Here is a 16,009-nt window from a genome sequence, read left to right on the forward strand (position 1 = left end):
CAAAGAGGATTTTTTTCCTGTCATTAAGGCAGAGGTAGACAGATTTAATTAGTAAAGGGATCATGGGTTGGGGGAAAAGGCAGAAAGAGGAGTTGAATATTATTAGATCAGTCATAATCCCATTGAATGGAAGGATGGACTTCATGGCCCAAACGACCAATTGCTTCTCCCATGTTTTATTGTCTTACGATCTGAAGCTTGCAGTAAAATTTTTCCCATTGAGTCTATGGCTCTTTGAAAATTTACAAAAGGGGTACAAGTCTTTCATAGTGGCTGTGAATGTGCTTTATAGTGAAAAATGCAAGATTGCCTATAGCATGAATTATATTTCAAACATGTTTTGCAGGAAAAGAACTCAGATAAATTACTGCAGTAGGGCAGACAGAAAAAAACAGAAAAAAATTCTCAGTTACAGTACAAAACTAAAAACAAATGCATTTAATGCATCGTATTATTTCATAGTTTACAAACAGTGTGTCTTTGTATCTCTATAAGTATATTTTATATATATAGATGTATATTTTACATCCCTGTAAAATGGTTGCTGCTTAACAATCACATTGAATAATGTATTTGGAACACTATCATTGTTAAATAATGTAAGGGGTTCGCAATTACATTTTTTTTCTTCTCTATTAATCATTAGACTGTCTCACTGCCTATTTGAAACAGATCAGTTTGTAACATAAAAAACATCTAACCGGATGTTACAAATTGATAAAATAATAAATTTCCTCAGTTTCCATAAATGATAACAGGAAACTTTTTTTTCAAATATCCTTTTTATTCAACAATTTTGATTCAGCATGACTGATCATCGCTAGCGTTCTGTTTCAAGTCATTTCTGTTTGATAATTTTTCCCTTGAAAGAAATAGACTTGATTGACAATTCAACAGCAAAGTTTATCTTCTCACATCTGTGCAGTCAGGACAAAGGCAGAGGAATCACAGTCCAAAAACCTCAAATATATTAAATCAGTATGTCCTCAATATCAAGTAAATTAATTCAGTATCTAGCTTGAAGTGAACTCCCCTCTCATATTCCAACATATTAGTGTAGGTAACATTTGCTCAAGACACTGGTCATCAATGAGAGCCCCCCTTTGATGTTCAATGCATTATCACCACTGAATCCTCCATTATCAACATTCTGGGGGTAACCCTTGACCAAAAACAAAATTGGACTGGCTATGTAAATTGAGTGACTAGAATAGCAGTCAGAGACTAGAAATCCTGCTTACCTCCTGTCTCCCCAATATCACAAGTCAGGTTTGATAGATTACTCTCCTTTCACCTGAATGAATGCAACTCCAATAAAACTCAAGAAGCTCAGTATCATCCAGCACAAAGCAGCCCGCTTGACTGGCACCCCATGAATGACCTTCAATATTCACTCCATTTACCACAGATGCCTGAGCACTATTTACAAGATGCTTTGCAGTAACTCATCAAGGATCCTCCACATCACCTTACAAAATAGTTACCTTAACATTCTGAAGGACAAGACAAGCTGATGCATGGAAAACCACTCCCTGCAAGTTCCTCTGCAAGCTACACATTATCCTGACTTGGAACAAAACTACTGATCCTTCAGTATCACAGAGTTAAAATCCTGGAAATCCCTTCCTAACAGTATCCCTACAAGCAAGGACTGCAATGGTTGAAGAAGGCAGTTCACTACATACTAACGCACAGTCTATGCTCCCATTTTCATTTATTTTGAGTAAGTGATGGTTTCCCATTGGGTTATCAGCAGTTTTGCTGTTGCCTGAATTTAACTAAGTTCTGGTAGACCACAAAGAATTTTGCTCTAAATCGTAGTTATAAACCCATTAAATAAAAATGCTGCATAACTAATCAGTGTCTTGAATTGTAATAACTGTAGATTAAGCTTTATTCAAAAAGCCACATATCATATTTGAAATGAAAAAAACTCCACATTACAAGTACTATCAATTCCCAGCCCCGAACTGTACTGCAGCACAGGGTGTCAATTTTCCAGTTGCCTCTTTTCTCAATTTGAAAAGTTTGTAGTTTCAATCAAGAGCTATTCCAGCATACAAAATCAATATTACTTATTTTCTGAATGATCTTGGAGCTTTAAATCGTAGCTGTCAAATCACCACAGGCCACCAGTACCATTACAATAGAGTCAAAGTAACAGTAAAGAGAAATGTACCAGCGGCTGAGAACTTTGAGAACAAAAGTGATTTTAATGATAATTACCATATGGAAATTCCAGAATTGGCAGTCAGAAATCTATCCGTTAAAACAAAGAACATCTTCCACTTTCATTTATCTTTGGTGCCAATCTTAAAACATCCAAAAGATAAAATAGATAAATGCTTAAACTGTTGGCTGGAATACAATGAAACATCCCTTGATCTTCTTTAAATAGTACCATGAGATATACATTCACCCTAGACAGTGAATGTGTCTTTGCTTATTCATACATGGACCAATATAAATGGTTCTGCAGATTCTTTGATGCAAAAATGGAAAATATGAGCAAGCACAGGAGTGTTCATTTCTTAACAGATTAAGATTACTTAGGTGGAGGTACTCAAAAGCAATTCTGTCATACACAGCAAGCAAAGTAACACTTCATTTCAAACAATTACTGCTGGCTACATTTCAAACAATTACTTCTGGCCACATTTCCTGTTAATTGCAATAAACAGCAGTGAATGGAACATCTTTAATGGTTTGACTTTAGATAGTCCTATTTCTAGTCCCATTATTTCCAGAATTTAAGGCCTAACATGTTCCAGTGTAAGATGTGCAGATGCTGGAGAATCTGAGATAACAAGGTGTAGAGCTGGATGAACACAGCAGGCCAAGCAGCATCAGAGGAACAGGAAAGCTTGGTGTTTCGGGCCTAGACCCTTCTTCAGAAATGGGGGAGGGGAAGAGGGTACTGAAATAAATAGGGAGAGAGGGGGAGGCGGACGGAAGATGGATAGAGGAGAAGATAGATAGAGAGGAGATACAACGGTCAAAGGGGCGGGGATGGAGCCAGTAAAGGTTAGTGTAGGTGGGGAGGAGATAGTTCAGGCCAGGGAGGACGGACAGGTCAAGGGGGCAGGATAAAGTTAGTAGGTCGGAGATGGGGGTGGGGCTTGAGGCCACAGGAGGGGATAGCTGGGAGGAAGGACAGGTTAGGAAGGCAGGGATGAGCTGGGCTGATTTTGGGATGCAGTAGGGGGAGGGGGGATTTTATCTGCCTTCCGGAGGGACCACTCTCTCCGTAATTCCCTTGTCCACTCCACACTCCCCTTCAGCCCCACAACACCCTGCACTTTTCCCTGCAACCACAGGAAGTGCTACACTTGCCCCCACACCTCCTCCCTCACCCCTATCCCAGGCCCCAAGATGACATTCCACATTAAGCAGAGGTTCACCTGCACATCTGCCAATGTGGTATACTGCATCCACTGTACCCGGTGTGGCTTCCTCTACATTGGGGAAACCAAGCGGAGGCTTGGAGACCGCTTTGCAGAACGCCTCCGCTCAGTTCGCAACAAACAACTGCACCTCCCAGTCGCAAACCATTTCCACTCCCCCTCCCATTCTTTAGATGACATGTCCATCATGGGCCTCCTGCAGTGCCACAATGATGCCACCCGAAGGTTGCAGGAACAGCAACTCATATTCCGCCTGGGAACCCTGCAGCCTAATGTTATCAATGTGGATTTCACCAGTTTCAAAATCTCCCCTTCCCCAACCACATCCCTAAACCAGTCCAGTTCATCCCCTCCCCCCACTGCACCACACAACCAGCCCAGCTCTTCGCCCCCACCCACTGCATCCCAAAACCAGTCCAACCTGTCTCTGCCTCCCTAACCGGTTCTTCCTCTCACCCATCCCTTCCTCCCACCCCAAGCCGCACCCCCATCTACCTACTAACCTCATCCCACCTCCTTGACCTGTCCGTCTTCCCTGGACTGACCTATCCCCTCCCTACCTCCCCACCTATACTCTCTCCGCCTATCTTCTTTACTCTCCATCTTCGGTCCGCCTCCCCCTCTCTCCCTATTTATTCCAGTTCCCTCTCCGATGAAGGGTCTAGGCCCGAAACGTCAGCTTTTATGCTCCTGAGATGCTGCTTGGCCTGCTGTGTTCATCCAGCCTCACATTTTATTATCTCCCTGTGGTCTGCTTGGGTTTCCTCTCTCAGTTCAAAGGTGTGCAGGTAGGTGGATTGGCCATGCTACATTACCCATATAGTGTTCAGAGATGTGTAGATTAGGTAGGTTATGGGGGAATGGGTCTGGATGGGATGCAGTGAGGGTAGGTGTGGACTTATTGGGTTGAAGGGCCTGTTTCCACACTAGGAATTTTACAAAATGACTGCAAAAGGCACACTAATGTCACTCATGTGTACTGTTCCACTCCTATCACTGAAGGGCTGAAAATAATTAAAGGAAAAAGGGTGCTACAAATTCTAGAATTTTGTTCTGTTCATCTTTTTCCGCAAGTACAGATAATGGGCAAGTCATCTTGTTCAGGTCTACCTGCTTGGCATTCACCTTTGGTGCTCCACTTATCACAATGTCAGATAAGAGGATCCCCCAATGATAATTTTATCAGTACTGCAAGAAAGTATGCTGTAAAAAAAATTGCTGCAATTGCTCATAAGAATCCTAGAGGGGGAGAAGAAAACACCCAAATAGCTAAGTAATGGCAAAAGCAACATTGGCATTATTAATGCTCCATCCTCTAAATTATTATGCAATCAAGTGCAACTTTATGCCAACCAAACATCCAGACACATGATGCAACCAATATCTCAATTGTGAAAATACCATGTAAAAAACTGCCAGTTGTTTTCAGTCGATACCTTCTGTACACATATTCCACTGTGCAACTCAGATTTGTAAAGTGGATATAATCCAGGATAGTAAATCTAATTATATCCTAGAAATTGGGCAGAACCAGTTGGAAAGGACAAGTTTCTGTATGGCTGTTGGAAAGGCATGCACGTCAACTATTGTGCCCGTTTCCATCTAACAATTAGAATGCAGCAGTTATAAATAGTTAAATGAAGAAATTTAAACAAAGATGCAACACAAAATTACTTTTAAAATCTATTCACGGGACGTAGGTACTGCTTGCTGGGCCAGCATTTTCTGCTTATTCCTGGTTGCTTTACAGGCAGCAAGTCAGCTGTCTCTTGAATCAATGCAGTCCATTTGGAGGAGGTACACCCATAATACTGTCAGGAACGGAGTTCCAGGATTTTGACTTAACACTTAATGCCAAGCCACAATGGCAAGTTGCTTGGAAGGGAACAGGTGGTGGAGTCTACAGGTGGTAATTGTGGGTTTGCAAAGTGCTGTCATACAACCTTTGGAAATTTTCTGCATTGCATCTTTTAAATGGTACTAACTGCTGCTGCGAGTATGGTGGTGGGGGAAGTGAATGTTTGTTGATGTGATGTAAATCACGTGGGATGCTTTGTCCTGAGCTTCTTCAATGTGGTTGGAGTTACAGTCATCTAGGCAAATGGAAAATATTCCATCACACTGTTGTAGTTGGTTGGCTTCAGTCAGTCATGAGGCGAGTTACTTGCTGCAAGGATTCCTAGCCTCTGACCTGCTCTTACAGCCACAGTATTTATATGGCTCGCCCAGTACTGTTTCTAGTCAATGGTAACCACCAGAAATGTTAATAGTGAGGATTCAGCAATAGTAATGCCATTGAACGTCAAGTGCCGACGCTTAGGTTCTCTCTTGTTGGATGTATTCATTGCCTAAAATGTGTGTGGCACCACTTTCAGACCAATTCCAGGTATTATACAGATCTTGTTGGTTTTGGACATAAACTGCTTCAATATCCTAGGACTGACAAGTGGTGCTGAATGTTGTGCAACCAGTGACTATCCTCACTCTGAACTTTTGATAAAGGGAACTTCATTAATTAAACAGCTCAAGATGGTTGGACAGATCTTTGATGCCAAATTTGATCAATTCTCACCTCACCTCAGCACTTTCATCTACATTTGATGCAAAGCTGCAATGAGGTCAGTAGCTAACTGACTTGATGGAACCCAAACTGAGTATTAGTGAGCAGGTAACAGTTTTCAAAAAGCTTTATCAATAGCTTTCTTGGAGTTCACAAAAATGGGCAATCCCCTTTCTACAACCTTACTGATTATTTCAAAAAGATTCAACCAGTCTCGACAGGGAAGATTTACTCATGACAATCTAGTTAGCTCTTCCCTGCTGTTTCCTACTGCTCTACCAAGGAAAAACTGGCATGCATATAAAAATGACTTCCTTCAATTTCAAATCTAACTACATTTCTTCAAAATGCATAGAGATGTTATATTTGTTCCAAAAGAATACTAAAATGGTAGCAGAAGGTAGTTATGCCAAAGTTTGGATTGTCTAGTTCAAGATGCATTACGTAACAGGAAACAAACCATAAGTCTTTTTAAAAAATTTTTTAATAACGCTATTTCAAGATTGTTGAGTAATGATCATCTTGGATTTGCTGGAAGCAGCAATTTTCTGCTAAATGTTTACGAAGGAATTGACATTTTTCTATTAATTTTGCAATTGGTGAAATTATGTGATTAAATTTTCTGCTGCTGGAAATAAGTTTCTTCAATTTTCTTTTACAAAGAGGGGAATATTTAAGTTAAAATATATGTCAGCACATGAAGTGGATTGATGCATTAAAAATATTCTCTGTTTAAAAAAAAACAAAGCTGCATTGTTAAAATGCAAAAAGTATTTGTTGCCTCTTTCGAAGCCTTTTCCGAAAGTACTTAATTAAAAGTATGCGCTTGTATTGTTTCATGGATCTGGTTTCATATCTTGTCTAAGTGACGAGACTTCAGCTACCAACCCAGATAAAGTATAAGTGAACTACTCAGTTCAACAGTTATTATAAAATTTGATTCAACCTTCACTTGATGATTTTATATGCATTTACTAAAAGACATTAATGGATAGTAAAGATAAAGTCACCATACTGTTACCAGATCAAAAGGCTTCTCTCTCATTAGAGAGAGGTGGCTGGTGGCGAGGGACACATTGAGAAGGAGACTCCTTCATGGCAACCTCAGCCAGTGCAGGAATTGAACCCAAACTATTGGCATCAGTCTGCATCACAAACCAAAAGTCCGGCTAACTGAGCTAACTGAGTCCTTGTTGGATAAAATTTAGCTGATTTCTCTCATTTTTAGAATTAGACCAATAGTGAGATTCATAAAATATTCTTTTGACATCAGCTCAAATTTGTTATCAAAATTAACATCAGGTTCAGTACCAGGCAGTGTAAATTCTCTGAGCTGTGAAGGTTTGGTTTGCAAAGTAGTCCCTCAGTTTTGAAAATACATCCTTAAATAATTAATGAATTATAAATGAGTGGATCTCACAATGGATTGGAAAAGCAAAATATTAGATTTTGGAAATCTTAAATTGACCTGAAGGCATGTGAGAGTAGAATAACAGTCACAATTAGACTTCAAACATTAACTCCGTTTCTCTCTCCACAAGTGATAGAGCCTGTTTCCACACAGGGATTCTTTGGCCCAACAAGTCCACACAGACCCCAGGAGCATCACACCCAGACCCATCCCCCTATAACCCACCTAAGCTACACAACCCTGAACACTGGGCAATTTATAATGGCCAGTCCACCTAGCCTGTACATCTTTGGACAGTGGGAGAAAACTGGAAAGCCCGGAACACACGTAGACACGGGAGAAAGTGCAAACTCTACACAAACAGTTGCCTGAAGGTGGAATCGAATCCAGGTTCTTAGCACTGTGAGGCAGCAGTGCTAACGACTGAACCACCATGCCGCCCTATAAGCTGTCAGACCTGCTGAGTTTCTCCAGCATTTTCTGCTTGTTTTGAAAAACATGTGTTTGATTATAAAATGAGATGTGGTGAGCACATATTAAAAAATAAAGCAAGTGTGAGAATTTACATATCCTGTTGTCTTGTGCTATTATTTCACAATGCTCATAGTCATACAGCAGGAAACGGACCCTTCAGTCCAATTAGTCCATGCAGAGCAAAGAAAATCAGTCCCACCTGACTGAGCTTGCACCACATCCCTCCAAGCCTTTCCTATTCACGTACTTATCTAAAGTGTCTTTAAACATTGTAACTGTACTTGCATTCACCACTTCCTCTGACAGTTAATTCCACCCACTAACCACTCTCCAAGTATAGAAGTTGCCCCTCGGGTTCCTTTTAAACGTTTTCCTCTCATTTTAAAAAATATGCCCCCTAGTTTTGAACACCCCCACCTTTGGGAAAAGACCTTTTCCTATTCACCTTATGATTTTATAAATGGTTATAAGGTCACCCGTCAACTTCCAATGATCCAGTAAAAAAAAAAGCCCCAGCCTATTTTTATAACTTAAGTCCTCCATTCCCTGGCAACAACCAGGTAATTCTTTTCCGAACCCCCTCCAGGTTATTGAAATGCCTCCTGTAACAGCGCGATCAGAACTGCACAAAGTACTCCAGAAGAGGCCTCACCGACATCCTATATAATGTCAAAATGATGTCCCAACTCTTTTAATCAAAAGTCTGGGCAATGAAGACAAGCATGCTAAACGCCTGCTTAACCAACCCATCCACCTGTGATGCTAATTTCAAAGAATTATGTACTAGAACCTCCTAGGTCTCTGTCCTACAACACTACTCATGGCCCTACCAAAAATTGTATAATTGTTTGTTTTGCCAAAATACAATACCTCACATTTATCCAAATTGAACTCCATCTCCCACTCTTTAGCTAATGATCCAATTGATCAAAATCTCTTTGTAATCTTAGATAACTTCTTCACTGACTGCCATATCACCAATTTTGGTGTCATCTGCAAACTTACTAACCATGCCTCCTACATTCTCATACAAAACATTTATATGAATGACAAAAGTGGACCCAGCCCTGTGGAACACCATTGGTCACAGGTCTCCAGTCTGAAAAACAACCCTTCGCCAACACCCTCTGTCTCCTACTGTAAAGCCAATTTTGTCCTGGCAAGCTCTCCCTGAATACCATGTGATCTAACTTTAGTCTACCATGAGGAACCTTATCAAAGACTTGACTAATGTCCAAGTAAATAACATCTACCACTCTGCCATTATCAGCCCTTTCGGTAACCTCCTCAAAACAACTCAAATTTGCAAAATATGATTTTTCTACACAAAATCATGCTATCTCTAATTACTCCTTGCCTCTCCAAATGCATGTAAATCCTGTCTTTCAGCTCAATTCACACTATGCTGTGCTTTGGTAATTGACGCTCTATAATGTAGAACTGATGTAGAATTACTCAATCTATCAAAAATTGATATTGACTCTCTTGATGTGACATTGTTCTACGACCTTGAGAATTCAAAAACATTTTAAATGTCAGTTATCAAAACATAGATTTAAAGGTAGCTTTATTCACATTTTTAATTGACCTATTTTTCTAATCAACCAGCTCATACATAACTCTGCAGCAGTGGTACTTGAACCTGGGCTTCCCAGTCCATGGGTAGGGACATAACCGCAACATCACAAGTGGGACCAGTTTATTATGGTCAGCATGGATGGGCTGGACTGAATGGTCTGTTTCTGCACTGTATGACTCTCTGACTAAGACAGCCCTCAAGTTATATTGTAACCCTAAATAACTAATGCTCATGAACAAAACTTTCATTTTCAGAAAATGCTTTATATCATATTCCAGTATATTTTTTAAACTGTGTGCTGAAATCAAGAAAACAGAATGGAAGCTGTACAAATTTTGAAGACTGAATAGCTCCAAAGAGTTAACATATTAAATATTATCCACAAAAGTGGGTTTTTTGGATAGTACGAACACCACTGTAGAAATGCTGGAATTCTAAATATTTCCTTTTCCTATTATCTAAAAGAAAAATGCTCATAGAAAAATGCTCATAGAAGGCATGTTGTTCTCATATTCTGACAACTCACTTGAACAAAATGCAAGAAGCTAGAAGTCTAAAATAAAAACAAAATATATTAGATATGTTCAGCAGGCAAGACAGCATCTGCTGGGAACAACACAAATGAGTGAATGTTTTAGGTTGGACCTTTCCAACTAAAAAAAACATAGATGCAGACATTTGAATGAGAAAACGCAAATACAAGATAGGCAGCGTATTTGGATGAAGGATCCAGCAGCCAAATATTGTTGCATATTCTCTCAACAGACGCTAGAATTTGAACTGTTCAGTGGTTGCCAGCCGTTCTGATTTTTAGTTCTTACGCCCGCCTCCATCCCCATTAGCCCGCGTCACACATTTTTAGTCTAACATGCTCAGCTCTGTCGGGCCCGTCTGTGCCGTACTACCCAACCCGCACCTCCCGCCAAATCATGCTGTCCCCTACCTGCTGGAAGTGGACTCTCTTTCGAAACAACAACAGCAATATCGAGCAACGGTTGGTGGGAATGGAAAGGATGGGAGGGAGGAAGAGGTAAACCCTGTGCCTCCGTGCGAGGGCAGTGTGCGGCTGACCCTGGCGACCAAATGCGTGGGAGTTTCCCCAGCAGCCGACATCTTGATGGACGGGCCGACCAGCCGTCACATGACCACCCCCTCCATCCCCTGGAGAGGACGCTGCGTACAGCCGCGCTCCGCGTGACCGGCTCGGACGGGATCTCTCCCTCCATCACAGTGCACGCGCACACTCGCAAGGCTCGTGGCGGCGCCGCGCGTGCCCTCTCGCCCCCCCTACCTCCGTCCGTCACTGGCTGCTTCTGAGTGGAGTAGCGCTGCCCCGGTGATGCTGTAGCAAACTGCAGCCCTGCCGCACGCTTCAGTAGGAAGCACAGAGACTTGCCTGGACCCATTGCATTCGGCTCATGAAGATGTCCAACAATGACATTAATATAGCTACCACGGAGAGGATGGTAAAATGTGAGTACCTGCTTTTAAAAGCAAAAATCAGAATGGAATGCTATGCACATTTTGATAATTAAAATCTAACATATAAATCGGGCGCTGGAAAAATTACAAAACGGTTGAACGCCTATGTGATAATGGTGATATCGTTGAGTGGAGGAAGCTTTAGGAGCTTATAGACCGCGTTGGCTCCCTGTCGGCTTTGACATACTGAACATGTAGCAGTCGACACTGGTACTGTACTTTATTTAGAAAAAAAAATCTGCTGTTGTATATTTTTCAATGGTAATTAAATTTAGCCGAGACTATTTTATCGTGTTTGCATGTTCTCATATTGCACATTCTGTTTTTGCGCCGCTGTGTGAAGCCTCTAATTCTATTTGTTATGTTTGCCTCTGATTTTTTTTTACTATGACTGTCGCTTGTTTGATTTTATTGCAGTCAACCTTATCCCAATTTCCGACTGTAATTATTTAAGATTTTGTACAAGCAGACTGGCGCTGTCCAAGTGTCAGCTGCTGATCTGCACGCATATCACTTGGTCAACGTGTGCAAAAATAAATTTGAGTTGCAATTCTCTTATGATTAATGACAATTGGTTTTCTTTATTTTATATAGTAAAGTCTTTCCGTTTGTTTTGATTTTCGCATTTAAAGCCACCGCCCGAGTGGAATATGCGTTTTATTGCAGTGGCTTCGCGGCAACGTCCATTTCAGTGAGTGGGTGATTCCCTCATTTAAAGGTCTCCCCTGGAATTTAGAACATCTACGCAATAGGCATCACTGCAGATTGTTATTTCGAAGTGGATTAAAAAAACAGTAATCCGTTTATTGTGCAAATGTTGTAAGTGGTCGCCCTGGAACTAGATCACGATTGATGGCTATTAGTGGAGTGAGTCAGTGGGATTACCTGTGTGGCAGTAGTGTATTCCACACCATGGTTATACACTGTCAAGTGGAGAGATGTTTATGGAAATACCGGGTACTTTGGCGTTAATTGGAATCTGATTATGAAAAAATCCCTGTACCGGAGGGTGGAAGACGTCAGAATGCGATAATTTTCACGTGTTACGTGAAATATTGGCTGTTGGTTCATCCTGTGAATGCAACAGCACGATAACTGGCATTAAAAAAAACTATGCAACTAGATTATTCTGGTATTAACTTGAATCTTACGTTACAATGGTTTGCTCGAATTTAGAATATTTTGATCAACAACAATATTTTGAGTCAAATGATTTTGGGCTCAAGCTTGATTTCCAGATGCATTTGCTGTCTTACACCCGTAGTGTTGAGAAAGTAAGAACATGTGAAAATATTATTTACTGACATTCAATAATAAGTACATTTTGTGTATAAACAAAGTGGTGCTGAAAATTGTGAAGCAGCACGTAATATGTAAATTACATAAATGTAATTCAGTTTTTTTCAAAATGTTAATATTTACCCAAGCATTCCAAACTGTTTTCTCATATAATTGTTCTGCAGCTTCACTGGCTAATATGTTGCTACTTCAGGAATGCAATTTATCAGTTCATTCACTGTAGTATACCGTTTGGATTTTAAAAAGTATATAAATAGAAATCTGAGTGGGAGATGGAATAAATTAAAGACTGATGGAAGTGGAGAGGTGGTAGGATTGATTCATTCATACTCTACCCATTATTTAAGTCAAATTACAGTTTAGTATTGAGATGTCCAAACTTTCTCGAATGTGTTTACCAGGTTAATTGTTGGAGCAATGTGGACATTAGTGTAACTTTCATTGCAAGTAGACAGGTGACTCTATTGATGCAGAAACGATGTTTACCCTGCTCGCAGTCATAAATAAGCTAAGGCAAATATCAGCTTCATCAATTGAGGTTTGGTCTTCACCAAACATTGGAAAACAACAAAGTAAAATAATTTCCACTCTTCTCTCCAAACAACAACTTTATAAAAGACTTCAGGATCAATTACACTAATATATGCTTTTGTAACCATAATGTATATAAAAATGAGCAAATTAAGCATCAAATTACATTGTAAAATGCTAAAACGCACTTAAACATGGTTTTTATTTGAAAATAAATCATTGCTGGTGGTATCACAATTCATTTGAATTATAGTTTCCCCTGTGTGTATCTATTACAAATCTTTTACAATTATCTTGTTGTATATTAAACTGGACATACCATACATTTACTTGTCAGAGTTCTCTTGTGTTCTCCACTTCCTAATAACTTTCTTTTGAAGTATGCACGCAAAATAACAGTGCATACACCTTCCGTATCTAAAATCAGATTTCAAAAGATTTCCTTTTTGCTCACAATATTCCATCTATACTTCAAGATCTCTTCTTTTCAACTTGTTTCCAGATTTGATAAGAACTCAAGTATACAACCAAGTGTTTTGCTGGTAACTCCCTTACATGATTGTGGTTGATGCCATATGCTGAGTTGAAACAAAAAAAAACTTTCTGCCACCTATAAAATAAAAATGCATAAATAAGTTAGAGCATAAATGCAAAGAGACCAACAATGAATTTCAAATTGAATACAAATTTGTAATTTTTACTGTTTGTTTAGAGAAGTCAAATTCATGTACAAAAACAAAAATGTGTAACGACTTTGTATCCTTTTTCATACTACTTTTGTAAAATAAATGTTTCTTTTGCCATCGTATCAAAATAACACTAAAACTTACAAAATTACATTTTGTTACTGTCAGTGACATCTTATAAATTGGATTATTTTCAGTTCCATGTTATTTGCTGAAACCTATTATAACTGTGACCAAGAAGAAATTATTTCTAAAAGAATGATGAAATCTGCAGCATCGCTGCAAGAACTTGCATTTTTATAGAGTGGAATTGTATTTTCCATTCCTAGTAAGTGGAATGGTTCAGAATTGTATCAGGTCATAAAACATTGGAAGCAGAAAAAATTCTGTCAAAGTGAAGCTACTAATCACAGATTAAACACAACTAGAAAGCAAAATATTGTGGTTAATGGATAACAGAAACAGAAAATTATGGTAAAGCTTTGGAGGTAACTGACAAGAGAACATTTAAGGTGAAGTTTATCCATCCAAACAGTTCATATTTCATAAGTATTAACTTGTGCATTTTTGAGCGTTTCCAGCATTTAGTGTCAATTTTAACTGTGCATTTCCAACCTTGGACTAGCATGGATTAGAAAGATTAAAAAAAATTGAAACATGCATTTATATGGTGCCTTTCATGACTTCAAAATGTCCTAAAGTACTTTCCAATACTCTTGTAGCATACTCACATTTATATCATAGGTAAAACAGAGGCCATTCGCCAGCCACAAGATCTCTCAAACAGCAATGTGTGAATTGTTGTGAGATAAGTATTGCCCAAATTTCCAGGGAAAACATCCTTACTCTTTGTTGAGATGGTTCCATGGAATCTATTATGTCTCCATGAGAAGACAAACAAAACCTTACTATTAATGTCTGAAACATGGTACTTACAACAGTGCTTACTTCCTCAGCATTATACCAGAGTGCAAGCCTATGATTGTGCTTGAGTCATCTGCGTCAATTTGGCTTGGTTGGGAGCTCACTCATTCCTAAATGATGAGATTCAGAGCTTAAAGTCCCATCCCAGGGCATGAGCACAAAACTGGCTTAACACTGAAATTAAGAGCTGTAGGTAAATTGCACTATTGGACTTTCTGTCTGTCTTTAGGATGAATCGTTATTCAAGGTTCTGCCTGTCTTCTTGGATGGGTATAAAATGTTCCAAGACCTTATTTGAAGATAAAGCGCAGGGTAGTTTCCCTGGTACCGTGGGCAATTTTTTTCTTCAACCAAATTACAAAGAACAGATTATCACATCGCTGTTTCTGGAAATCTGCTGAGTCTGCAAGGGTTGCTGTATTTCCTAAGTTACAATTTGGTTAATCTTCAGAAAGTACTTCCCCAGTTGTGAAGTGATTTGAGTTATTTGGTAATTGTAAACACAGTTTATCAGTATGAGTCCCCTTTTTTGCAGCTTGAGCACACATGGATATAAGCGCGCACACACACAGAAACATGCATGTGTGTGTGTGCCAAAGCCAAATGATCATAATGCAGCTGCATATATCTTTAAGTTAAATCATGGCTTTAACCACCCAACATAGGAATTAATAATGCACTGACAGTTTTAATTTCATAAGTGAGCAGTCTGAGGTTAAGGAAACCAAGTGAACAAAATTTCAAAACTGATCAATGTTGCTTTAAATAATTGGTTGCACTCCATCTGGAGATATAGCCAACATAGATATTTTTTCCACCAATATTAATTGAAAAAAATACAGAATGAAGTTTGCCATCATGATTGAGATTTGAGCAAAGTGCTAACTTTGTGAATGAAATTCTCTCCAGCTTTGGACTGAAAAGTAATTAGTTTTTCCATGTGGCTTATGAGTAACAGCTCTACAGTTTCTTCTCTCTCAGGGAGCTCTCATGATCTCAAAGTGTCCTAAAGCGCTTTCCAATACTTTTGTAGCATAGTCACATTTGCATCGTAGGTAAGGCAGAAGCCAATTTGCCAGCCATGGATCTGCCATTAAATCTTAGACACCTGTCTTGTTTATCTGTTAGATTATATTGTCAAGCACAAAATGAGTAAAAAGGTCGTGCTGGAACTGTTTAAAATGCTGTCTGGTACTGGAGTACTGCATGCAGTCTGGTCACCATATTATAAGAAGGATGCAACTGCATGAGAGAAAGTGCAGAAGAGATTTACCAGGATGCTGTTTGAGCTTGTGGGTTTGAGCTATGAGAAAAGTTTGGACAGTCTGTGGTATTTTCCTTGGATCAGTGAGGTTGAGAGCAGTTCTTATGAAGGGGTATAATATTATGAGAGGCATAGATAGGATGATAGGAAGGCATTTTGTTTGGTAGTGTCAACAAATAGGGGGCATAGATTTAAGGTAGGTTGTAGATGAGAAAGATAAGAGTTAAGAATTCTTTTCACTTAGTTTGGTAGGATTGAAACTCAGTGCCTGATAGGGTGGTTGAATCAGGATCATTTAAGCAGTATTTAGATATTCATGTGCATTGCCATTGCCTCAAGGGCTGTGGGCCAAGAACTGAAAAATGGGATTGGTGTAGTCCAATCTTTGGCAAGCA

The 16,009-nt window shown here is 39.4% G+C and overlaps 2 protein-coding genes across 6 annotated transcripts in view; one reads left to right on the top strand and one right to left on the bottom strand.

Moving 5' to 3' along the window:
* The window catches only part of LOC125458152 (nuclear factor NF-kappa-B p105 subunit-like), a 135,502-nt gene extending 125,026 nt beyond the window's left edge, over positions 1 to 10,476 (bottom strand). Inside the window, exon 1 of the mRNA XM_048543086.2 lies at positions 10,372 to 10,476. The gene's annotated coding sequence lies outside the window, so the exon portion shown is untranslated. The remainder of the gene's footprint in view (positions 1 to 10,371) is intronic.
* Positions 10,477 to 10,678: 202 nt separating this feature from the next.
* ppp3ca (protein phosphatase 3, catalytic subunit, alpha isozyme) overlaps positions 10,679 to 16,009 on the top strand; it is a 490,580-nt gene continuing 485,249 nt past the window's right edge. The window contains exon 1 of one of the 5 annotated variants that reach the window (XM_048543081.2): positions 10,679 to 10,901. In XM_048543081.2, the coding sequence (XP_048399038.1) occupies positions 10,847 to 10,901 (55 nt within the window). In that variant the 5' untranslated portion in view covers positions 10,679 to 10,846. The remainder of the gene's footprint in view (positions 10,902 to 16,009) is intronic. The other 4 variants (XM_048543080.2, XM_059650712.1, XM_059650710.1 and 1 more) reach the window with 4 other exon arrangements.

This window comes from Stegostoma tigrinum, chromosome 13 (assembly GCF_030684315.1).
Source record: "Stegostoma tigrinum isolate sSteTig4 chromosome 13, sSteTig4.hap1, whole genome shotgun sequence".
In the NCBI taxonomy this organism is placed as follows: domain Eukaryota; kingdom Metazoa; phylum Chordata; class Chondrichthyes; order Orectolobiformes; family Stegostomatidae; genus Stegostoma; species Stegostoma tigrinum.